This window comes from Salmo salar, chromosome 04 (assembly GCF_965601325.2).
Source record: "Salmo salar chromosome 04, fSalSal1, whole genome shotgun sequence".
In the NCBI taxonomy this organism is placed as follows: Eukaryota; Metazoa; Chordata; class Actinopteri; order Salmoniformes; family Salmonidae; genus Salmo; species Salmo salar.
Window position 1 is genome coordinate 64525187 of NC_138294.1, and position 26517 is coordinate 64551703.

Sequence of the window (26517 nt, forward strand, 5' to 3'; positions counted from 1 at the left end):
CTACAACATGATTTAAACCTTAGGGTGCATCACTGGACATCTCAACTGTATTATCTCATAACAGAATTAACTTCTAACAAAACTAAATGAATTAAGTTATAAATAAACTTAAATGAATTTCATTAAGGCACAGTAGAGCTTTTGTGTTTGAGTAGAGAGCATGTAAGGTAACTTACGGCACATATAGGCCTAACACTTACAAAACAATGTATGCTCCTGAAAAATACCAAAGGATGTTCTCCTTTTGCGTATTCAGAGAATGGAAAAGGAACATTCTCTGCCGTCGTCTTTATGAACAGCTAGCTATAGCGGTGTGCACGTGTGCTGGTATGTGTCTACAGCTGCTCTCTGGTTACCGAGACGACCTTGGAGTAGCTCTCAATGTATTTAGTCACGGTTGCTATCAATAACGGCCACCTGCACACGTCCTCCTGGATCCATCATACAGCCTCCTGGATATCCTTTGTGTCTACCTGAGCCACAGATGCAAATCGCCGTTTCCCTCTGGCAATTTGTTATTCACCAGACACACACACACACATAGACACACACAGACACACACACACACACACACACACACACACACACACACACACACACACACACACACACACACACACACACAGACACACACACACACACACACACACACACACACACACACACACACACACACACACACACACACACACACACACATAGACACACACATATGGTAAAGAGGAAATGGGGCCTAATAACTTGGATACATGCATACATGTAGAATACCTCTATATATTACTGTTTACACGTGTGAGGAGATGATGGACCATTTCTGTTTAGTTTAAGTAGTTGAAGATGAGATTGTTCTGTGTGTGTTGGGTGTGTTTAGGCCTCATTCATTACCATTTCTCCACCTACAGTGGTTAGGCAGAGGTTTGTGGGAATAGTTTGATACCATAGTACTCATACATTTTCTAATATGCACTGTGTGTGTGTGTGTGTGTGTGTGTGTGTGTGTGTGTGTGTGTGTGTGTGTGTGTGTGTGTGTGTGTGTGTGTGTGTGTGTGTGTGTGTGTGTGTGTGTGTGTGTGTGTGTGTGTGTATACAATGTGTTTAAGTGCACAAATGAATTTGAGTAGGCGTGAGCACGTGTATTATGCACAGTATATATTTGTATACATCAGCCCGACTTCTAATGTGTGTTTTTGTGCTTGAGTGTTTTCATTCTACCCTGAGAGAGGCCCTCATTGACTCCCTCTCTGTCTTGTCTTGTGTTCTTCCACAGAGAAAGACTACATCAGCCTTTGTGAGCGGCAGCCAATCGGACGCACGCTCTTTCGGCAGTTCTGTGAAACCCGGGCTGAGCTGAGACGTTGTGTCAAATTTCTGGACGCTGTGGTAAGAAAGACAGACAAATGCTTGTTTGTTTTTCCTCGAGATGCACATCTTCAGAAGGACTTTGAATTAGCTTATCTAGATGTATCTCAAGTTCTCAAGTATTAGGGGAAAGTGTAGGAGGGAAGGATAGGAGGGGAGGGAAGGGTAGAAGGATAGGAGGGAAGGGAAGGGTAGGGTAGGAGGATAGTAGGGGAGGGAAGGGTAGAAGGATAGGAGGGGAGGGAAGGGAAGGGTAGGGTAGGGTAGTAGGATAGTAGGGGAGGGGAGGGAAGGGTCGGAGGGGAGGTTAGTAGCTAATGGAATACAGGAACTTGTGACTTCTGGGAGCAAAGTCATTATACCACCCTCCGCTGCCCCTCCCCCCTCCTCTTCTTTCTCAGTGAATGTGCCCCGCGCTACGCTCTTGTGGAAGAATGTTTAGGTCACATTTGTGGTGTTCTTCCCACCCAGTCCCGGGGGGGGGGGGGGGGCAGTGTTGGAGGGTGAGGGGGAGCGGGGTAGCCTACCAGGGTGTTTGTTGTTCAGAGCCCCCTCCTAATGGCTCTATGATAAACCTGAACTTCCTATCTCCACCCTGGCTGACCCCCGTGGCATTCTTCTAATATACTGTTCTGGAGCACACATATACACACATACACCACACTCACTCCTGCATGCACGCAGTCACACACTCAGTCATGACCTATCCGCTTTACCTCCTTCCCTCTAACACATAACTGCCACACGTGTATGTTGATCTGAGGAGTGTTGTTGTAGCTAGATCCTCTCTGGTTTATTAACAAATGCAAAAGCCTACAAGTAGAAAAAAGCTTAATAGGAGGATGCTACTAGCACAGCGACAATAGTCAATGGAAGTAGAATGATGAATAGATGGCTGACTGTGAAATAAGAGATAGCAGACAGTCTTCTCCGACTTCATAAGTAGTGAGCACGTCCTTTTACGGAACTGTCTCCTTCCTGCCTCTCACAGAGCCTGGGCTACATGAGAGAGAGCAAATGAGATTTGAACCGTCTGAACTGTCACTAACCATTATGGACAAGTTGTGCTGCGAGTCCAGCGGACACACTTTAGAGTGAGGCTCTTAGCGTACTGTAAATCATGCTGCTGGATGGAGGGTGGAGGATGGCATGACACAAGGGCCTGATGTTGTTGTACTTGGTGGGATTTAGGAATCAACAACCCAGAGAGAACTATGAATCAAAATGGTGGTTAGGAGTGGGACCCAGGTGAGTTACTCTGTAGAACTGTGCTGTAGTGTACTAGGGAGGTACTTACAGTAGGCTGGGTCGTGTTCAGTAGGCATGAAACGAAAACATTTTATGATGAAATAAACAATGGATTCAAAAAGTATTTTCCTATTTCATGCCGGTTTCTCCTATTTCATGCCTACTACAGTGATTTGGTAACGTGGTTCTAGTACCATTAGAGGTTGTACAGAAAGTACTGTGGTTGTAGGCTACTAGCTATAGTGGAAAAGGTAGAACTGACCTATTGGAGCAGATGTCACTGTACAGGTGTGTGCTTGTGCATCTGTTTGAATAATGTATGTTACTGTTTCTTCCCCCCACCAGGCAGAGTATGAGGTCAGTCCAGATGAGAAGAGGAGGGAGTGTGCTCAGGAGCTCCTAGACAAGTACTTCAGCCCAAAGGTACAGTAGAATAACCTATTCTCAGGCAATGAGTGATTTGATGTCAAATATTCAATAATGTTGATGTGTGGTTTCCCAGACCCAGACAACCTATTCCTGGACTAAAAATCACTTTCAATTGAGATACTCCATCGAGCATGCTTTTTAATCCAGGAGTGGGCTTAATCTGGGCCTATGATGTCATATATCCGTAATTCACGTTGTATTGTGTTCCATCGCCCTGTAGTCAGAGGATCACATTCCTGAGTTGGGGGAGGACATGGTGTGTCAGTTTACAGAGAGGCTGGAGCAGGAGCCCTGTAAAGAACTCTTCAATGAGTGCACCAGGTGAGTCTGTCTCTCAACACAGAAGAAACACAGTCACAGAGAATACACTAACATACAGTACTTACTCAGCATAAGGGATGTATTCAAGATCAGAAAAGGTAGATATTTGAAGATCATTTCACCATTATTCAACAAAGGAAGTCAGTTAAGAATAAAGGGTAATTTTCAGTGAGTTTTCCTATGAACTGTCTACTGCATTGTGCAACATCCTCTGAACAGTTGTCCACACTGGGCGTGTCAATAGCATGTTGAGGGTATGTGGCTTCTGATGAATATTGTTCTAATTAATCACCCTTAGCCACTTCAATCACCCGCCATTCCATTCAGCATTGTTTCTATTTTTGAACATTCTCACAACTGTTCCAACAACACTACGACCCTGAACATACCCTTTGTGTCATTGCTGCCTCTGGTTGTGGTTAATGAATGTTTAGATGTGAACTGATGTTTGGGGTATAGTAGTCAGAGAGATGGGCCCATGGCGTAGCAGCATGATATATGTGTAGGGCATGGGGGTCTTCTTGACCATGTGACCTGACCAGGAAGAACTCTGGGCCTTAAGGAGGGACCTAAGGCCCAGTTAGTGGGCTGTCTGTGTTCTGACTGCCTTCTGTCTCTCTGTCCTCTGTTTTAGACTGATCCATGACTACCTGAGTGTGGCTCCCTTCGCAGACTACATCGACAGCATGTACTATAACCGATTCCTGCAGTGGAAGTGGCTGGAGAGGTACAGACAGACAGACAGACAGACAGACAGACAGACAGACAGACAGACAGACAGACAGACAGACAGACAGACAGACAGACAGACAGACAGACAGACAGACAGACAGACAGACAGACAGACAGACAGACAGACAGACAGACAGACAGACAGACAGACAGATTTATAAGCCTGATAAAACCCCTACACAGCGCGAGTGATTAAATGTTACTCTTACTTCACACCGCCTCCATATACAGTGCCTTCAGAAAGTAGTCAGAACCCTTGACTTTTTCCACATTTTGTTATGTTAGTCTTATTCTAAAATGTACTAAATTGTTTTTTTCCCTCATCAATCTACACACAATACCCCAAAATGACAAAACAAAATCAGGTTTGTAGAAAGTTTTTCTAATTTATAAAAAAATAAAAACAGAAATATCACATTTACATAAGTATTCAGACCCTTTACTCAGTACTTTGTTGAAGCACCTTTGGCAGTGATTATAGCATTGAGTCTTCTTGGGTATGACGCTACAAGCTTGGCACACCTGTATTTGGGGAGTTTCTCCCATTCTTCTCTGCAGATCCTCTCAAGCTATTTCAGGTTAGATGGGGAGCGTTTCTGCACAGCTATTTTCAGGTCTCTCCAGAGATGTTCAATCAGGTGCAAGTCCGAGCTCTGGCTGGGCCACTCAAGGACATTCAGTGACTTGTTCCGAAGCCACTCCTGTGTTGTCTTGGCTGTGTGCTTAGGGTCGTTGTCCTGTTGGAAGGTGAACCTTCGCCGCAGTCTGAGGTCCTGAGCACTCTGGAGCAGGTTTTCATCAAGGATCTCTCTGTACTTTGCTCCATTCATCTTTCCCTCGATCCTGACTAGTCTCCCAGTCCCTGCCACTGAAAAGCATTCCCACAGCATGATGATTCCACCACCATGCTTCACCGTAGGGATGGTGCCAGGTTTCCTTCAGATGTGATGCTTGGCATTCAGATCAAAGAGTTCAGTCTTGGTTTCATCAGACCAGAGAATCTGTTTCTCATGGTCTGAGAGTCTTAGAGAACTCCAAGCGGGCTGTCATGTGCCTTTCTGAGGAGTGGCTTCCATCTGGCCACTCTACCATAAAGGCCTGATTGGTGGAGTGCTGCGGAGATGGTTATTATTCTGGAAGAATCTCCCATCTCCACAGAGGAACTCTATAGCTCTGTCAGAGTGACCATCGGGTTCTTGGTCACCTCCCTGACCAATGCCCTTCTCTCCCGATTGCTCAGTTTGCCCATGCGGCCAGCTCTAGGAAGAGTCTTGGTGGTTCCAAACTTCTTCCATTTCAGAATGATTGAGGCCACTGTGTCTTGGGGACCTTCAATGCTGCAGAAATGTTTTGGTACCCTTCCTCAGATCTGTGCCTCGACAAATTCCTGTCTCGGAGCTCTACAGACAATTCCTTCGATCTCATGGCTTGGTTTTTGCTCTGGCATGCACTGTCAACTGTGGGACCTTATATAGACAGGTGTGTGCCTCTGCAAATCATGCCCAATCAATTGAATTTACCACAGGTGGACTCCAATCAAGTTGTAGAAATATCTCAAGGATGATCAATGGAAACAGGATGCACCTGAGCTCAATTTCGAGTCTCATAGCAAAGGGTCTGAATACTTATGTAAATAAGCTATTTCTGTTTTTGTTTTTTTATGCATTTGCAAACATTTCTAAAAACCTGTTTTCGCTTTGTCATTATGGGGTATTGTGTGTAGATTCCGCTCAATACGGAAGTGGTCAGATGATGCAGATTCTAAACTACAGAACTGTTTTGCTTGCACAGACTGGAACATGTTCCAGACGACTGTGACCAACTGGCAAGTGTCTTCACTGACATTTTCAACCTGTCCCTGACCGAGTCTGTAAAACCAGCATGTTTCAAGCTGACCATCATAGTCCCTGTGCCCAAGAACACCAAGGTAATCTGCCTAAATGACTCCTGACCTGTAGCACTCACATCTGTAGCCATGAAATGCTTTGAAAGGCTGGTCATGGCTCACATCAACACCATTATCCCTGTGCTGAAAACACAACAGTGGTAGGCCTGATCACGGCAACGATGAGACAGGCTATAGGGAGGAGGTCAGAGACTTGGCAGTGTGGTGCCAGGATAACAACCTCTCCCTCAATGTGATCAAGACGAAGGAGATGATCGTGGACTACAGGAAAAGGAGGGCCGAGCACGCCCCCATTCTCATCGACGGGGCTGTAGTGGAGCAGGTTGAGAGCTTCAAGTTCCTTGGTGTCCACGTCACCAATTAATTATTATGGTCCAAACACACCAAGACAGTTGTGAAGAGGGCACAACAATGCCTATTCGTCGAGAGCATCCTGACTGGTTGCATCACCGCCTGATATGGCAACTGCTCGGCCTCCGACCGCAAGGCACTACAGAGGGTAGTGTGTACGGCCCAGTACATCACTGGGGTCAAGCTTCCTGCCATCCAGGACCTCTATATCAGGTGGTGTCAGAGGAAGGCCCAACAAATTGCCAAAAACTCCAGCCACCCTAGTAATAGACTGTTCTCTCTGCTACCGCACGGCAAGCAGTACCGGAGCGCCAAGTTGAGGTCCAAAAGGCTTCTTAACAGCTTCTACCCCCAAGCCATAAGACTCCAGAACGGCTAATGAAATGGCTGCCCAGATTATTAGCATTATTGTTGCTCTTTAATTATTATTTTTATTAAAAAAATGTTTACTTCTGTTTATTTTTGTAAATACTTTCTTAACACTTATTTTTCTTAAAACAGCATTGTTGGTTAAGGGCTTGTAAGTAAGCATTTCACTGTAAGGTTGTATTCGGGGTATGTGACAAATAACATTTTATTTGATTTGCTGAGAAAACAATATTTAATCAATTTTAGAATAAGGCTGTAACGTAACAAAGTGTGGAAAAATCCAAGGGGTCTGAATACTTTCCGAAGGCACTGTACCCTCTACAACTTAGTGGGGCTGTGTCTTTGCTCACTCTGCTTAGTGTACAAAACATTAAGACATTTGTTGGGGCATGGACTCTGCAAGGTGTCAAAAGCGTTCCATAGGGATGCTGGCCCATGTTGACGCCAATGCTTACCAATAACCGGGAGGTTAGTATGTCTTGGGGCTATGATCTTTGATCATGATATCCGTAATCATGGTAGTGTCCACATTAATGTAGAAGTGTTGAGAAACATATTCTATTCTTATTTACAATAAAAGTGACTCTAAAATGACACTACGTTATTTACCATTCATTTCTATGGGGCACAAAATAATCAGAAACACAACCAAAACAAACTGCAAATGCATTCAGCAAGATTGTAGAGTCGCAACCTTTATGTAGTTATTGCGTGCTTGGAATATGGGAAGAAATACTAAACTTTTGACTACTTTATTTATAAGAATCTTTATGGGTGTCAATCATTTTTAACCCTACCTTTGAGAAAAAAAATGATTACTCATTAAACAATCTATTTTTCTGAGCAATTTGTATTATTATAAAATAACATAACTTCCCAATTGTTTTGAGCATACAATATAGCTCAGTATTTCAATTATTTATTTTATACAGTCATTATTGCGCATTCCAGTTTTGGTTTTGTTCATATCCATCCTCATGTTTGTCCTATATGGGTCATTTAAAGACCTTTATCCCAGCAGGCCTATCATGCATGGGATGCAAACGAGTCCTTTGGGGAACAGATTTATTTATGTAAATACATGAGTCCTGGTCTCTATATTTAATACATTAGCAAACAGAACATGTCTCCACTCTCCAGCCTAGCAGAGGCAAGGCTTATGCAATGGTCTTCCTATAAGAGTCATCGGTGTGACTAAAGAGATAAGTTTTACCTTACTCTTTCATCACGGTGTGTATCCCAAATGTCACCCTATTCCCTTTTTATAGTGCACAACTTTTGACCAGGGCCCGTAGGGCTCTAGTCAAACGAAGTGCACTATATAGGGAATAGTGTCCCATTTGGGACGCAACTTTGACTCACAGTAAATATGCCAACACTTTGTTAAATGCCTTAAGAAAGTAGTCCTACCTGGTCTTTGGTGTTGGGCCGAACTCAAGTCGATTTACAAGATAAGAAAGAACGTATTAAACAAGAGGGTTTTATTCCCCCTATTGCTGTCCTTTGACAGAATAGTGTTTTTAAAGCAAACATTTTGTAAAAATGACTTACAAAGTCGTGTATGTTCAGATGCATTGCTGCTGTACAGTCAATGTATGTCGATAAAGTTGAGCACATTTTCCCACAAGGGACAAAAACGTTGTTGTTTTGTATTGTGTTGACCCTTTTTCTGTGTTCTCACAGGCAACCAGTCACTAAGAACACATTCCGACAGTACAGGGTATTAGGGAAGGGAGGCTTTGGTGAGGTAAGGTCTGTCTCTGTCTCTATGTCTCCTTAACTAAAGCTTCCTTTCATTTAGAATTATATTTTACAAGTGGATAATAAGAAATAAAGATAGTGGTCTCTTATAATCTTCATCATCAGACCCTCAAAGGGATGAATTTATAAATGATCAACTAGGACCAACAAAGATCTCAGTGTGGATGTGATTTGATGGGCCCATAACGTAATTATCAACTGTGTCTTTGTGTGTTTTTGGGATACAAGTACCATTAACTGGTGTCCTCTTGGGCTCTCCTCATGTGAATGGCCTGAGTCATGGTCATGCCTCCATTACAGTGTATTTACTGGGCGAGAGTAGACATTGTGGTGTTCAACTATGAAAAACCTACAATTTGCAGTTAACTTGCCTTCTCTATTTATCTTCTCCCTCTCTCTCTGTCTCTCTCTCTCTTTCATCCACTCTTCATGTCAGGTGTGTGCGTGCCAGGTGCGTGCCACAGGGAAGATGTACGCATGTAAGAAGTTGGAGAAGAAGAGGATCAAGAAGAGGAAAGGAGAGTCCATGGCCTTGAATGAGAAGCAGATTCTAGAGAAAGTCAACAGTAGGTTTGTAGTAAGTATATGAGCTACTCACTTACCTCCTACTATGTGTCACATTATGTATAATATATGTACAGTTGAAGTCGGAAGTTTACATACACTTAGGTTGCAGTCATTAAAACTTGTTTTTCAACCACTCCAAAAATTTATTGTTAACAAACTATAGTTTTGGCAAGTTGGTTAGGACATCTACTTTGTGCATGACACAAACAATTTTTTCCAACAATTGTTTACAGACATATTATTTCACTTATAATTCACTGTATCACAATTCCAGTGGGTCAGAAGTTTACTAAGTTGACTGTGCCTTTAAACAGCTTGGAAAATTCCAGAAAATGAAGTCATGGCTTTAGATGCTTCTGATAGGCTAATTGACATCATTTGAGTCAATTGGAGGTGTAGCTGTGGATGTATTTCCAGGCCTACCTTCAAACTCAGTGCCTCTTTGCTTGGCATCATAGGAAAATGAAAAGAAATCAGCCAAGACCTCAGAAAAAAAGTTGTAGACCTCCACAAGTCTGGTTCATCCTTGGGAGCAATTTCCAAACGCCTGAAGGTACCACGTTCATCTGTACAAACAATAGTACGCAAGTATAAACACCATGGGACCACGCAGCCGTCATACCGTTCAGGAAGGAGACGCGTTCTGTCTCATAGAGCTAAACGTACTTTGGTGCGAAAAGTGCAAATCGACATAACCTGAAAGACCGCTCAGCAAGGAAGAAGCCACTGCTCCAAAACCGCCATAAAAAAAGCCAGACTACAGTTTGCAACTCCACACGGAGACAAAGATCGTACTTTTTGGGGAAATGTCCTCTGGTCTGATGAAACAAAAATAGAACTGTTTGGCCATAATGACCATTGTTATGTTTGGAGGAAAAAGGGGGAGGCTTGCAAGAGGAACACCATCGAAGAACACCATCCCAACCATGAAGTACGGGGGTGGCAACATCATGTTGTGGGGGTGCTTTGCTGCAGGATGGACTGGTGCACTTCACAAAATAGATGGCATCATGAGGCAAGAAAATGATGTGGATATATTGAATCCACATCTCAAGACATCAGTCAGGAAGTTAAAGCTTGGTCGCAAATGGGTCTTCCAAATGGACAATGACCCCAAGCATACTTCCAAAGTTGTGGCAAAATGGCTTAAGGACAACAAAGTCAAGGTATTGGAGTGGCCATCACAAAGCCCTGACCTGAATCCTATAGAAAATTTGTGGGCAGAACTGAAAAAGTGTGTGCGAGCAAGGAGGCCTACAAACCTGATTCAGTTACACCAGCTCTGTCAGGAGGAATGTGCCAAAATTCACCCAACTTATTGTGGGAAGCTTATGGAAGGCTACCCAAAATGTTTGACTCAAGTTAAACAATTTAAAGGCAATGCTACCAAATACTAATTGAGTGTATGTAAACTTCTGACCCACTGGAAATGTGATGAAAGAAATAAAAGCTGAAATAAATCATTCTCTCTACTATTATTCTGACATTTCACATTCTTAACATAAAGTGGTGATCCTAACTGACCTCAGACAGGGAATATTTACTAGGATTAAATGTCAGGAATTGTGAAAAAATGTATTTAAATGTATTTGGCTAAGGTGTATGTAAACTTCTGACTTCAGCTGTATGTATACTGTACCAGTCAAAAGTTTGGACACACCTACTCAATCAAGGGTTTTTCTTTATTTTTACAATTTTCTACATTGTAGAATAATAGTGAAGACGTCAAAACTATGAAATAATGCATATGGATTCATGAAGTAACCAAAAAAGTGTTAAACAAATAAAAATATATTTGATATTTAAGATTCTTCAAAGTAGCAACCCTTGAATGAGTAGGTGTGTCCAAACTTTTGACTGGTACTGTATGTACAAAACATTAAGAACACCTTCCTAATATTGAGTTGCTACCATACCCTGTTCAAAGGCACTTCAAATATTTTGCCTTGCCCAGTCATCCTCTGGATGGCACACACACAATCAATGTCTCAATTGTCTCAAGGCTAAAAAATCTTTCTTTAACCTGTCTCTTCCCATCTACACTGATTGTAGTAGATTTAGCAAGTGACATCAATAAGGGATCATAGTTTTTCCCTGGATTCACCTGGTCAGTCTGTCTTGGAAAGAGCAGGTGTTCTTAATGTTTTGTATTGTAATGTATATATGAACTACATTCATATATGATGCACCACTTACTCATTTTTCCTTATATAGATGTCAAGTTGACTGAACTCAGTCAATTCAACTGTCGACCACAACTAAACTGTTGACCCAACTCAGCTTTTGACCGCAACATTAAAAATGTTGACCATTTGAGTCTAGATGGCTCTTCCAGACTACTGTCTAATAACTCAGATCAGATCAGAATAATAATAAGAAGAAGAATAACACTATTAATTCAAAGATAACATCAGTGTTTGATTCAGTTGGGTTTGTTTTCATTTCAAGTGACCCCACACATAATTTCGGCGTATTTTATTTGTCCAAATAAATGGTCCAATGTGCTAGCCAAAAGTGGCTAAATGTTAATTCTGTTTCCCACAAATGCTACTCTCCTTCTCCTACCTCATAGCTTTGTTAATTGTGTATATTAGAAGTACCGTAATTTCCGGACTATTAAGCGCACCTGAATATAAGCCGCACCCACTGAATTTAAAAAAAAATATTATTTTGAACATAAATAAGCCGCACATGTCTATAAGCCGCAGGTGCCTACCGGTACATTGAAACAAATTAACTTTACACAGGCTTTAACGAAACACGGCTTGTAACAAAAATAAATAGGCTTTAACGAAACACGGCTTGTAACAAAAATAAATAGGCTTTCACGAAACACGGCTTGTAACAAAAATAAATAGGCTTTAACGAAACACGGCTTGTAACAAAAATAAATAGGCTTTAACAAAACATGGCTTGTAACAAAAAATAAAAAAATTTGCAGTAAGCTGTAGTTGTCTTTTTGCACTGATTCAATTCCTTACGCTGCTGTTTCCAACGTCTTATCATCGACTCATTAAGACCAAGCTCCCGTGCAGCAGCTCTATTTCCTTTTCCAACAGCCAGATCAATCACCTTCAACTTGAAAGCTGCATCATATGCATTTCTCCGTGTCTTTGCCATGATGAGGGTGAAAAAATGACTACCGTAATCAGAATGATGGGAAGTTTGAGAGCGCTCGATTTAATCTAAACAGTAAACAAAAAAGTTGTTTGACCTTAACCCGTTCGGCAATTTCATTGGTCTAATGAAAGCTTCATGCCGCCAAAAAACTGAGCACGTCACAGAATGTGTTTTTTTTTTAGAAAACAAAATGTAAAGCGGGAAAAATCCATATATTAGCCGCGTCATTGTTTAAGCCGCGAGGTTCAAAGCCTGGGAAAAAAGTTGCGGCTTATAGTCCGGAATTTACAGTAGTAGAAATATGATTTTCAAACTGGTCTCTTAGCCAAGTGTCCTATTCATTAGGGCACACCATAGCAGAATGAGCAAAACGTTCTGCAACAAAATACAAAAAAAACACTTCTTATTGAACAAGTTCAGGTAATCCTTCCACATTTTAGTCAGTTTTGTTTTGTTTTCATCTGTTTGGTGCCTAATGAATACGACCATGTTGTCTGTGTGTCTTGAAGGTGAGTCTAGCGTACGCGTATGAGACAAAGGATGCTCTGTGTCTAGTGCTGACTCTGATGAACGGGGGAGACCTCAAGTTCCACATCTACCACATGGGAGAGGCCGGCTTTGAGGAGAAGAGGGCTGTGTTCTACTCTGCAGAGCTGGCCTGTGGCCTGGAGGACCTGCACAAAGAGAGGATCGTCTACAGGTGAGGCTACACACAGGCACACTCAAACACAGGAACAGACACGCACACGGAAATACACACACACACACACACACACACACACACACACACACACACACACACACACACACACACACACACACACACACACACAAGGCTGTTCTGATAGAATGGTTCAGCGGGTACTCGACTTCCTGCATACAAGGCTACAGGAACTTTATGGAACATATTTAGTGTTTACACAACTATCAGCTTACAAGAGTGGATGGAGAGAGAGATAGATAGGAGGGAGTGAGAAATTGGGAGAACGATAGATGGCAAGACGTTGGGAGAGAGAAAGAGAGACAAAGGAAGACAAAGAGCTGAGAGCTTTCAAAGTTTTGTAAATCTGTCTGTCAGCTGCTCACAAGGCTGATGGAAGAGATAGAAGTTAGTTATTGGTTTTATAACTCCTGGTATTGCTGTCTTTTGTCCAGGGACCTGAAGCCTGAAAACATACTATTGGATGACCATGGTGAGTAAAAATAGAGATGGAAATAATATGAATGCCCACTATACAAGTAAATAAATGTTTTATGGACCATCCCTGGTCCTGGAGACCACCCCTGGTCCTGGAGACCACCCCATGGTCCTGGAGACCATCCCTGGTCCTGGAGACCACCCCATGGTCCTGGAGACCACCCCATGGTCCTGGAGACCACCCCTGGTCCTGGAGACCACCCCATGGTCCTGGAGACCATCCCTGGTCCTGGAGACCACCACATGGTCCTGGAGACCACCCCATGGTCCTGGAGACCACCACATGGTCCTGGAGACCATCCCTGGTCCTGGAGACCATCCCTGGTCCTGGAGACCACCCCATGGTCCTGGAGACCATCCCTGGTCCTGAAGACCACCCCTGGTCCTGGAGACCATCCCTGGTCCTGGAGACCACCCCATGGTCCTGGAGACCATCCCTGGTCCTGGAGACCACCCCTGGTCCTGGAGACCACCCCATGGACCTGGAGACCATCCCTGGTCCTGGAGACCACCCCATGGTCCTGGAGACCATCCCTGGTCCTGGAGACCACCCCTGGTCCTGGAGACCATCCCTGGTCCTGGAGACCACCCCATGGTCCTGGAGACCACCCCCTGGTCCTGGAGACCATCCCTGGTCCTGGAGACCACCACATGGTCCTGGAGACCATCCCTGGTCCTAGAGACCACCCCTGGTCCTGGAGACCACCCCATGGTCCTGGAACAATGCTATTGGTCCAGCCGAGCACTACTTTAAAACACTTGATTAAACTAATCAAGTTCTTGATGATTAATTTAATAATATATCAGGTGTGTTAGTGATGGGCCGGAACAAAAGCCTACACACACTATAGCTCTCTGCAACCAGAGTTGGTACAGTAACTACTGCCTTACTGCATGTGTGAACCGAGGCTGTCGTTCTGTAATTCACCAATAGAGGGAGTACATTGTCTATCAAAAGACCTCTCAAGACCGGAGGGCTCCTGCTTTCTTTCAAGGTTGTCAGTGAAACCTGCGGCCACTGAGTAGTGCTCTTTAGCAAACAACATAAGGTTTCCAAGGTACATGGCTTTCATAAGATCTGCTTTACTCAAGGATGCCCTGATATACATAGTCTGTGGTCCAGACTCCAGACTGGAGATGGCATGTTATATGACGTATGGTTGAATGTCACAGCGTTGAGGTGTGTTATATGTAATACTGTATGTCTTGTTTTGTTGCATCGTGATTGGCCATATCCATTGATATGCATAATCTGTGGGGATAGCATGTCATATGACATAAGGTTAAGTGTCACAGCGTTGAGGTGTGTTATATGTAATGTGTCTGTGATACTGTATGTATGTTGTTTCATGTCATATTCGGATATCTCGATTGAGATGCATCTTTTGTGGGGATAGCATGTGATATGACATGAGGTTAAGTGTTTCAGCATTAGGTGGTGGTGTACTGTAACATTAGGTGGTGGTGTACTGTAACAGTGTGTGTTGTGCCGTGTTCCTTTAGGTCATATCCGGATATCAGACCTGGGCTTGGCAGTCCACGTTCCCGAGGAAGAGACCATCAAGGGTCGGGTGGGCACTGTAGGGTACATGGGTAAGCACCATTCAACACCATTCAGCAAAAGATATTCAACACTTTTTTTCAAATACTGTTACTGTACTACTGTATAATGAACAGTACAAATGTAAATGGTACTTTCATTATTTGTAATCATGTCTCTGGGTGTGTGTGTGTGTGTGTGTGTGTGTGTGTGTGTGTGTGTGTGTGTGTGTGTGTGTGTGTGTGTGTGTGTGTGTGTGTGTGTGTGTGTCAGCTCCAGAGGTGGTGAAGAATGAGCGCTACACATTCAGCCCAGACTGGTGGGCGCTGGGCTGTCTGCTGTATGAGATGATCGAGGGCCAGTCTCCCTTCCAGCAGCGCAAGAAGAAGATCAAACGTGAGGACGTAGAGAGGCTGGTCAGAGACGTGGAGGAGGAGTACTCAGACAAGTTCTCAGAGGACGCCAAGTCCCTCTGCAAAATGGTACCTGACTATAGTACCTCCTCATATTGTCAACAACATGGGATCATGCTTTGTTGTTGGTTGGCACAGGCATTTGCTTTGCATATCAAAATATATCTTTAGGGTAATAATTTATTTGTGAAGGCAGCATCATGTTTTCAAGAGATTTGCATTCATGACGTACATGCATGAAGGACGCTTTTATTCAGGTTTTCTATGGCTTGTAATATCATAAGCAAAAAGGTTGTCTGTCATGATTTTAAAACTAACTCCAAACACATACAGCAGATCAGTGCATAATTCAACAGTATAACAGCATAACATATTTACTTTGTTGCTTAGTAACACTGCTGTCACTCTCTCATGTCTCTGCCCAGCTGCTGGCCAAAGAGCCCAGTGAGAGGCTGGGCTGCCAGGGGGAGGGGGCTACGGAGGTGAAGGCCCACCCCATCTTCCGATCCATCAACTTCAAGAGGCTGAAAGCTGGCAGGCTGAAGGCCCCCTTCACCCCTGATGTAAGGAAACACACTGCGTGACCCAATCTGTTTACTGTACAGATGTCATCATCCCTAATGCATCATTTGGATAGATTCCAAGAGTGACACATCCAAGAATATCACTGTGTAGTGACACTGCCATGACATGAAACACCTAGCGTGTTGGTCTTTCTATGGTAGTCTTCTCGTATGGGTTGAATCAGCTGCCTCCACTTGTTAATGTTATAGTGTATGTGCACGGATGTGTTTATATGCCATATGTCCTTATTAATCCCCTCGAGAGTAGTTAAGAAGGCATTGTCAGAGCACAAGCACATGATTACATAAATGTACAGTGCATGCAACACAGGATGTACAGCAGACATACATTGTTGTTTGCTTCCCCAGCCCCAGGCCATTTACTGTAAGGACGTGCTGGACATCGAGCAGTTCTCCACGGTCAAGGGGGTAGAGTTGGAGCCCAAAGATGACTCATTCTACTGTAAAGTGTCCACAGGCAGCGTGTCCATCCCCTGGCAAATGGAGGTCAGAGGTCACACAATAACACACGCACCAAAAGGAAGCAACCTGTACTCAATCTTTTCATCTATGAACCTGTTTCACATCACGTAACGTTCTGGACCAGTAAATTAATTGTAACTTGTCTCATGCAATATGAAGACACTCAGTATGCAGACGCTAGACACTATCCCCCAGGTATACAAATGAGCAATATTTAGGAAAGGCCCAATATAGAAGCACTAGGTCAAGCCACACAGACCCATATTTACTAAGGAGGTCAGAAAATATGTTTTTGTAGGCTAATGGGGTCGTAGTCCAGAGAATACTGCAGGCTACTGTCTGTAGCAGTTCAGACAGACAGACGGACACCGGGCCAATTGAGATAGCAGTGGGTTATAAAAGCAACTTGTGATTTGTATCAAAACAGCTGCTTTGGCACCAAGAAGACACATGGCTATGGTTAAAAGTAGTGCACTGTATAGGGAATAGGCTGCCATTTGGGACACAACCTTAGAAAGTATCATATTAAGTCTTCTGAATCACTGATGTGGTTAGATTTAACATCAGCCCGTTTTAAAACACCACATTTACTATGAGTCATTTCAAAGACAAAGAGTGTCAGTCAGTTATTTTGCCATCAGCTATGGCCAACAGAGACACTGGCCAAATGACTCCTATTTTAGTGCTTTCTCTTCCCCTTCCTATCAAGATGGCCTTCACTTTCATCATACTGATGTTCTGATCAATATCCTGGCAAAAGACACTCAGGGTGCGTCCCAAAAAGCACCCTATTCCCTATGTAGTCCAGTACTTTTTACCAGGGCCCAAGTAGTGCACTATGTAGGTAATAGGGTGCCGTTTAGTACGCCGTCTCAAAGTCTTTTACCCTGACATGTCCCTTTATCAGTGAAGCTGTTATTTACACTGACATGTCCCTTTATCAGTGAAGCTGTTATTTACCCTGACATGTCCCTTTATCAGTGAAGCTGTTATTTACCCTGACATGTCCCTTTATCAGTGAAGCTGTTATTTACCCTGACATGTCCCTTTATCAGTGAAGCTGTTATTTACCCTGACATGTCCCTTTATCAGTGAAGCTGTTATTTACCCTGACATGTCCCTTTATCAGTGAAGCTGTTATTTACCCTGACATGTCCCTTTATCAGTGAAGCTGTTATTTACACTGACATGTCCCTTTATCAGTGAAGCTGTTATTTATCCTGACATGTCCCTTTATCAGTGAAGCTGTTATTTACCCTGACATGTCCCTTTATCAGTGAAGCTGTTATTTACCCTGACATGTCCCTTTATCAGTGAAGCTGTTATTTACCCTGACATGTCCCTTTATCAGTGAAGCTGTTATTTATCCTGACATGTCCCTTTATCAGTGAAGCTGTTATTTACCCTGACATGTCCCTTTATCAGTGAAGCTGTTATTTACCCTGACATGTCCCTTTATCAGTGAAGCTGTTATTTACCCTGACATGTCCCTTTATCAGTGAAGCTGTTATTTACCCTGACATGTCCCTTTATCAGTGAAGCTGTTAAACTATGGATTTGGGGTTTGAGGTTGTGATCGGATTGTTTTTTCTGGTTCCAGATGATTGAGTCAGAGTGCTTTCAGGAGCTCAACGTGTTTCATACGGACGGGACAGTTCCCCCGGACCTGGACTGGAGAGGACTGCCCTCGCCTGCTCCTAAACAGGGGCTGCTACAGAGGCTTTTTGGGAGACAGGTTAGATCCTCAACCTTATTAAACCTAAAACCTCAGTGTTGTGTGTGTGTCATCGATTCTACATTATATGTTATACTTGATTTGTTAGGTCTCTGTATGTTTTGGGCTGTAGGTGTATGGATTCTTATTGACTATGGGGATTTTTTGATAAGCCAGAATGCACCTATTGTAGCATGATGTACTACATCACCCATAATGCTCTGTGTAAGATCTCACAACGAGCAGTATGGGTACTGTAGTACATCATGTCAAATATAGCCCTTTTTACATCAGCAGATGTCACAAAGTGCTTATACAGAAACTCAACCTAAAACCCCAAACAGCAAGCAATGCAGATGTAGAAGCATGGTGGCTAGGAAAAACTCCCTAGAAAGGCAGGAACCTAGGAAGAAACCTAGAGGAACCAGGCTATGAGGGGTGGCCAGTCCTCTTCTGGCTGTGCCGGGTGGAGATTATAACAGAACACGGCCATTTAAGGCCAGATCATTCTTCAAGACGTTCAAACATTCATAGATGACCAGCAGGGTCAAATAATAATCACAGTGGTTGTAGAGGGTGCAACAGGTCAGCACCTCAGGAGTAAATGTCAGTTGGGGTGGGGGTTGGGGGTGGGGGGGGAGCAGAAGAGAAGAGGGAGAGAGCGAGAGCGCGTACATACATTCACACAGGACACCAGATAAGACAGGAGAATTTCACCATATAAGACGTACTGACCCTAGCCCCCCGGCACATAGGCTATTGCAGCATAGATACTGGAGGCTGAGACAGGCGGGTTCTGGGGACACTGTGTCCCTGTCCGACGATACCTTCGGACAAGGCCAACCAGGCAGGATATAACTCCACCAACTTTGCCGAAGTACAGCCCCCACACCAATAAAGGGATATCAACAGATCACCAACTTATTACCCTGAGACAAGGCTGAGTGTAGCCCACGAAGATCTCCGCACGAGCCCGAGGGGGCGCAAAACCCGACGGGAAGATCACGTCAGTGACTCAACCACTCAAGTCGAGTATAGCGAAAAAAGCCTGGCACGACGTGATGCACCACTCCTAGGAACGGCATGGAAGAGCACTAGTAAGCCAGTGACTCAGCCCCCGTAATAGGTCAGAGGCAGAGAATCCCTGTGGAGAGAGGGGAGCCAGCAAGGCAGAGACAGCAGGGCGGTTCGTCACTCCAGAGCCTTGCCGTTCACCTTTGCACACCTGGGACAGATTACACTCAATCATAGGACCTACTGAAGAGATGAGTATTCAGTAAAGACTTAAAGGTCGAGAACGAGTCTGCGTTTCTCACATGGATAGGCAGATCATTCCATAACAACTGAGCTCTATAGGAGAAAACCCTGCCTTCAGCTGATTGCTTAGATATTCTAGGGACAATGAGGCCTGCGTCTTGTGACCGTAGCGTACGTGTAGGTATGTACGGCAGGACCAAATTGGAGAGATGGGTAGGAGCAAGTCCATGTAATGCTTTGTAGGTTAGCAGTAAAACCTTGAAATCAGCCCTAGCCTTAACAGGAAGCCAGTGTAGAGAGGCTAGCACTGGAGTATTATGAGCTAATGTTTGGTTCTAGTCAAGATTCTAGCATCCGTGTTTAGCACTAACTGAAGTTTATTTAGTGCTTTATCCGGGTAGCCCGGAGAGTAGAGCATTGCAGTAGTCTAATCTATAAGTGACAGAAGCATGGCTTAGCTTTTCTGCATTATTTTTGGACAAAAAGTTTCAGATTTTTGCAATGTTAGGAATATGGAAATATTCTTGATATGTTCGTCAAGAGTGATTCGGGTCCAGAGTAACAGTTTTATTTGAGACGACTGTACAACCATCGAGATGAATTGTCAGATCATGCTCCTGAAGCTTACATAATGGTTTCCTGTTTCCTTATCAATACTTGTCCTGTAAACTTCTCTTTGGGCCTCCTGATAATTGCCTGCTCTCTGTCGCCCTCTGTCAGGACTGCTGTGGGAACTGCAGCGACAGTGATGAGGAGCCCACCAGGCTGTGACTGAGCACCCTCCTCCCAGCCTCACCGAGGATCTAATTTGTTTACAAATTTTGCACATTTGTATTTTTAAGATAGTTCTATATAAATATTGGAATGTATATTTTCAATATATAGCCATAAAGTCCATGTTATTTAAATGTAATCATGATTCAGAATCCGTCCACATTTTCATGCATGGCAACAACAGCTGTGACCATACTGTCAACCCCCCACCTCATCTGTTGATGATGTTCTCAGCCAATATCGCAAGACACTTTTCTTTTTCTTTCTCCTTTTCTTTGTCTTATAAAAAGTGTCGACGGGGCTCAGATTGCTAACAATTTTTATTTTATTTGAAATGTATATTCAAAATATATATTATTAATATTTACTTCGTGCAATTCTAGACAATCAAATTAGGATATTTGTGTGAAGTGTAGGCTTAAAAGGAAATTGAAGACTGAGGGGAACTCTTAGTATGAGGTGATATGTACATTCTATCTAGGGACATTTGATGTAAGCCAAATAGATATGACTGAACGATGCATATGTAAGTGCACAAGTGCAAACAAGTGTATCATATATGTGACCTCTAAAGTCCTATATGTGTCTTCCTAAGAATCATGGTTTAGGTAAAAAGCATGTTAGTTCCCAACCACATTATGAGCTAGAGAAGGGAATTTTCTAGTACACTAATTCAAATGCCAAAAGGGACCTTTTCGTAACACGTGGATAGCCGAGAATGGCCTTGGAGTTTCCTCTACCATGGCATCCTCTAGATTGCTACACTTTTGTCACAGAGCTCCTGAGTTTAATTTAGCGGTGCACTCATGACCAAACTGGTTTGTCTTTTATCCTCAAAATATTTGAATAATTAAGTCCTTCCCATTCAAGGTGCTTCAGACCATGCTGCCTCTCTCTCTCTCTCTCTCCTGTCTCTTCTGCCGCTGTTGTACCTCATGTGTTCCTTTGCCATGCTGATGTGTGTCTGTGCATTATGTAACTCAGTGGGATTCTCCTTGTGGATGTTGGACTATAAAAGGACTGAGCTCCTTGACAGACTATGGGACTATGGTATCCCCCGCTGAACCCTCCTTACCAGAGACTCTATCAGACTGAGGAAGAGGGGTCAAAGGGGAAGGGAGGGGTTACGGAGAGGTTAAGCCATCTCCATGGCAACCTCGGCACTCCCAACGGAAGTGAAAGAGACTTCCAAAACTCCTCTTACCATCCCCATCTCTCATTGAATTGTGTTTTATTGTGTGTGATTCTCAGATGAACTTGCCTACATTCCAGTCAATACCGTACTGTACCGTGTAAAGTTATGCTACTTTTGTTTATTTAGCAATATGACTTTTTTTTACCCGGTGTAAAGTTAAAACCACAACAACAACAGCTCCACCGTGATACTAGAGCAGGACTTCTAGTCTGATTATTATGATTTGTCTTTACAATGTGCTCCTGAGCCAGGCTTACACATTGAGAGAGGAGGGAGGGCCTCTCTGTCTGTCTGCATCCACGTCACACCTCTGACACTTTCTTCTTGCAATGCACTGATGTTTTGTGTGTCCATATTTTACCATAACCACTAGACCAGTGTTTCACAAACTCTGTCCTGGGGACCCGCGGGGTTGCATGTTTTGGTTTTTGCCCTAACACAACACAGCTGATTCAAATAATCAAAGCTTGATGATTAGTTGATTATTTGAATCAGCTGTGTAGTGTAAGGGCAAAAACCAAAACGAGAATGCCTTGGGATCCCCAGGACCGAGTTTGAGAAACCCTGTACTAGACTCTCTGTCCTGGTCATGATGAGTGAACGTGCTACTGTACAAGGGAGTTCTAGGAACGTTCTCGGAACATCAGGAGGATGTCTAAATCTCTGTTAGTATTCCAAGCCCAACAGGAGAGCACAAAGCAACAGGTTTTGACAGTGGGTATGAGAACAGTTAAATTTGCCAAACATATACTTAATTTTTACCTCAGTAAAGAACGGAATAGACCCACTGGGCAATAACTGAATTTAAAAAAAAAAATCTGTGATGACGTTGAATCAACGTGGAAACTGATTGGATTTGCAAGAAGTCAGCAACGTCAGGGAATTCTGTATTTTTTTTCACCCAACTTTTAACCTAAATCCAATGACATGGTGACATTTTTTGTTGATTTCTCATTGAATTCGTGTTATTTGACAACTCAATCAAATGTAAATCTAAACAATGCAACAGTAAACATGTTTTCCCCACGAATGATGCTGCACCCCCTTGGGCCTATAAGTAACAACAATTCAAGCTCAAACGGGACAGGAGATATGCTTGTTCAAAGTTTGGAATGACAGTTGAAAACTATAGCGCTGTTCCCTATGTGAAAAGACTATCTGTGAAGTGAAAATGGCAGTTAGTGCCAGACAGTTAAGTCATGGCCTTGTCCAGTTCATGTGTCACATACCTTACTTTGACTTTAAAGGGTTCAGGGACATTTACTTATGCTTTTAATATTTATCTGTGTTTATGTTATATTGTGTTACACACCTTCTGTGATTCTACAAGCCTTTCTGGTGAGCTACAGCAGCTGTAAAAAGCTATTTGGTGCACCATGTGCTGAACTGAAATGCTAGGCTATGCTAATGCTAGGCAGTCAAACTGGTCGTGTCTTTAGTAAGGTGCTTCCTTCCTAACATTATCCTGCCATCTTTATCTACCTGTACAATACTTCTACATTTTATTTCAGTTATTTATTTTTTATCATGTGCTCAATGTTTTTACCTATGTGTTCGCTCCAAACTGTTTTCTGTGTTCTGTAAATGTTTTTGGTGTGTTGCCATACTCTTGACATTTTGCCAACTATGTTCAGACTGCACTAAGCCCTCACACCTTGGAGGCACACTTTGTGTTACACTTCACTTGGAGAACATGTTTGAGTATGAGGTGAAAAAAAAAAGTATCTGAAAGTCCATATATCCTTTAAATACCATATTAAATCAAGCACTTAGTATTCTTTGTCTGATCTATTGTATCTAAGTCCAAGTCACAACGTTTGTTACGTTGCATGTGTGATACCTCCCTGAGCTCAGGAAGGTTTGAGACTTTATTCATGTTAACTTCCTCTGACTCCATTGCCTTCCCACACTGTCTTCTGCAAGGCCAAATGTCGTACTGTGTGTCACTGGAGACCATTACGTAGGTCTCTGTTGTCCTACTGTGTTTACATGCCAAATGGAAGCAACCGAGAGGATAGTGATGATGATGATGATGATGATCAACCTCATATGTTGACAATGATGATTGATGAAAGTGGACTCGATGATAATAATAATGAGGAAGATGTGAACATGTGCCATGTACATGCTATGTATCACTCTGATGTGTTGTTTGTTTGAGCTCTTTTGTTCTCTCTCTCTTTCCCTTCTATCAACTCGTACTGTCTGCCTCTAATCTGTCTCCGTAGGTGCCTGTGAAAATGTACATTAGTCATGGCCAGTCAAACAGGACCTCCATGTAACAAAGTATTTTACTTCAATAAAACTTTTTTTGTTTAGCTTTGGCGTGTCTTGTGTAATTCAATCTTGCAAACGAACAAAAATATTAACGCAACAATTTCAACGATTTTACTCAGTTACAGTTCATATAATCAGTCAATTCAAATACATTCATTAGGCCCTAATCTATGGATTTCACACGACTGGGCAGGGGCGCAATCATGGCTGGACCTGGTTCCCCAGTGGGAGGGCAAAGGCCAACCCACTTGGGAGCCAAGCCCACCCACTGGGGAACCAGGTCCAGCCAATCAGAATACATTTTTCCCTACAAAAGTGCTTTATTACAGACAGAAATTCCTGCAGTCAGCATGCCAATTGCACACTTCCTCAAAACTTCAGACATCTGTGGAACTGTTGTATGACAAAACAGCACATTTTAGAGTGGCCTTGTATTGTCCCCAGCACAAGGTGCACCTGTGTAATGATCATGCTGTTTAATCAGCTTCTTGGTATGCCACACCTGTCAGGTGGATGGATTATCTTGGCAAAGGAGAAATGCTCATTAACAGTGATGTAAACACATTTCTGCACAAAATTTGAAAGTAATACGCTTTTTGTGCATATGGGCAATTTCTGGGATGTTTTATTTCAGCACATGAAACATGGGACCAACACTACATGTTTCGTTTATATTTTGGTTCAGTGTAGATGACAGTTGCCTGTGTAACAGGTAGGATTTGTAACCGGTAGCTCTCGCTCGAGAACCAAAATTAAGTTTTAACCATTAGATCAAAGGAAAATCCCTCTGATCCGAGGGCAGCTATTGGGCTTATGAGTCTCAGGTAGGGCTACCAATCACGAGAGCGTGATTGCAAATTACCTCCGCTGCACCTGCATTCCTTTGGGCATCAGATTTTCGAGAAGAGTTAGAGGGATAATTCATTTGGCGAAAGCTGCACTTCATTAGTGCAGCAGGTGCATCACCTGACATTATAAGTGTCAGGCTGCTCAGGTGTTGGTGCCCACCGTCCATTTGAACTATTTCTCCCTGTAGGATCATGATGTGTATTGTGTAGCTCCCACATCACTGCATGCTATTCTACCAGAGTGCTTCTCTGTCCCAGCACTTATTTTCACCAATACAGTACTGATAAAGCCTTCATCTGTCTGGCTCTCCTCTTCTCCAAACCATCATCTGTGCCCCTCCCTCCCTCCCTCCCTCCCTCACACCTCTCTTTTTCCTCTCTCTCACTCCTCACCAGCCTCCCCACCGTTGCCAGGCAACCCTCTTTAAGAGGGATTTAAAATAAAGAAATGCTTGAAATAGATTTGTGTTTTTTAATATTGAAAGGAGGCCCGGTGCAGACAGTCTTTATGGCATGAATGTATCATCAGGGTAGGCTGGGCTGTTGCTGAGATCGAGAGAGAGAGAGACCCTCTATCCACTTAATCACTCTCTCTCTCTCTTAGTCTCTATTTCTCTCTCCACAACAACCCTGAAGCATACAGTATAACACCAGAACCACCCTATCTATCCTGTCTCCCAACTCTCCTCCCCTCTCAACCGTTGAAGGTTTCTGTGTGAAGTCAGTCAGTTAGTGATTAGAGCAGATGACTATGATGATGTAGAGCACAGCTGCGGTCCCTTCAGGAAAAGAGACCTTTGAACAAAGTTTTTGAACAAACCCTTTTAATTCAAAACTTTGTCTCCATTCAATCACATTCATCTGTATCACCTACAGTGCTGTGAAAAAGTATTTGCCCCCTTCCTGATTTCTTAATTTTTTGCACATTTGTCACACTTAAATGTTTCACTAATCTGCATTGTGCTATCTGCTATCTGCAACTGGAATTGGATGTTCGACGAGCAGGTGTCCACATACTTTTGATCATGTATTGTATATCTCCATGTCTGTGTGGGTGTGTGCTTGAGTGAGTGCATGTGTGCTAAGGTGCACAGAATCCAAGCAGGTGGTCAGTCCAGTTCAAGTGTTCAGCAGTCTGATGGCTTGTAGATAGAAATGGTCTCTGAGCCTGTTGGTATCAGACTTCTCCAGTACCGTCTGCCCTACAATAAGGGAGAAAACAGCTCATGGCTCGGGTGTGTGGGGTCCTTGATGATGTTGCGTGCCTTCCTGGATGGGTGGTAGCACGGTCCCAGTGATGTACTGGGCTGTCTTCACCACCCTCTGGAGGACCTTGTGGTTGTGGATGGAGCAATTCCTGTACCAGTCCGTGATGCAACCTGTCAGGACACTCTTGATGGTGCAGCAATAGTATTACACCGAGTCATCAGAGTTTGTTCTACTGACATTGACCGCTGCGGTACGGGCTCTCAGCGTTGTACGGATATCTCCGTTCATCCAGGGTTTTTGATTGAGATATGTCCATATTGCTATTGTAGGTACAACAACACATGAGAAACACATTTCCTTATCACCCTCCTATCAGGGTGATAAGAGAGCTGGTTATGGCTCACACTGATATTTGGTGTCTGTGCGTTAACCAAGGCCATGGAGGGCTGCCGAAACCAACAGTGTTCCATCATGTAGATGGGGCAAGGCTAGGGATTGTCTTAGAGATCTATGTATCTAGGTGGTGACTCTTCTTCAGACTATATCACTTAGTGTGATTTACTTAGTGTGCATCAAGTCTCTTTGCAACCAATAAATAATAGGAAACTAAAACCACTGAGCGTTTCATTTCTATGGAAGAGACACTACATTTCATTATCCTTCTGAGTCACTCTCTATGACTGCGTCCCAAGTGGCCCCTACCCTGTGGGCCCTGGTCAAAAGTAATGCACTAAATAGGTAATAGGGTGCCATTCGGGAAGACCGCATGTTGTGCCCTGAGGTATTCTCCATTTACTGGGAAATTAGAACTTTACCTGAGTCAACTTCCAGGGAAATACCCATGAATAAAGCCCAGGAGGAGAGAGAGTGAGCAGGACCCAAC

The 26517-nt window shown here is 43.3% G+C and overlaps 1 protein-coding gene across 1 annotated transcript in view; it reads left to right on the forward strand.

Annotated features, from left to right (window-relative positions):
- The window catches only part of LOC106603485 (G protein-coupled receptor kinase 6), a 43244-nt gene extending 19626 nt beyond the window's left edge, over positions 1–23618 (forward strand). Inside the window, exons 3-16 of the mRNA XM_014197245.3 lie at positions 1268–1380; positions 2953–3030; positions 3257–3357; positions 3992–4084; positions 8399–8462; positions 8913–9053; positions 12673–12863; positions 13319–13356; positions 14865–14954; positions 15175–15383; positions 15740–15877; positions 16247–16384; positions 17961–18095; positions 20052–23618. Of these exons, the coding sequence (XP_014052720.1) occupies positions 1268–1380; positions 2953–3030; positions 3257–3357; positions 3992–4084; positions 8399–8462; positions 8913–9053; positions 12673–12863; positions 13319–13356; positions 14865–14954; positions 15175–15383; positions 15740–15877; positions 16247–16384; positions 17961–18095; positions 20052–20102 (1580 nt within the window). The 3' untranslated portion in view covers positions 20103–23618. The remainder of the gene's footprint in view (positions 1–1267; positions 1381–2952; positions 3031–3256; positions 3358–3991; positions 4085–8398; positions 8463–8912; positions 9054–12672; positions 12864–13318; positions 13357–14864; positions 14955–15174; positions 15384–15739; positions 15878–16246; positions 16385–17960; positions 18096–20051) is intronic.
- Positions 23619–26517: the final 2899 nt, after the last annotated feature.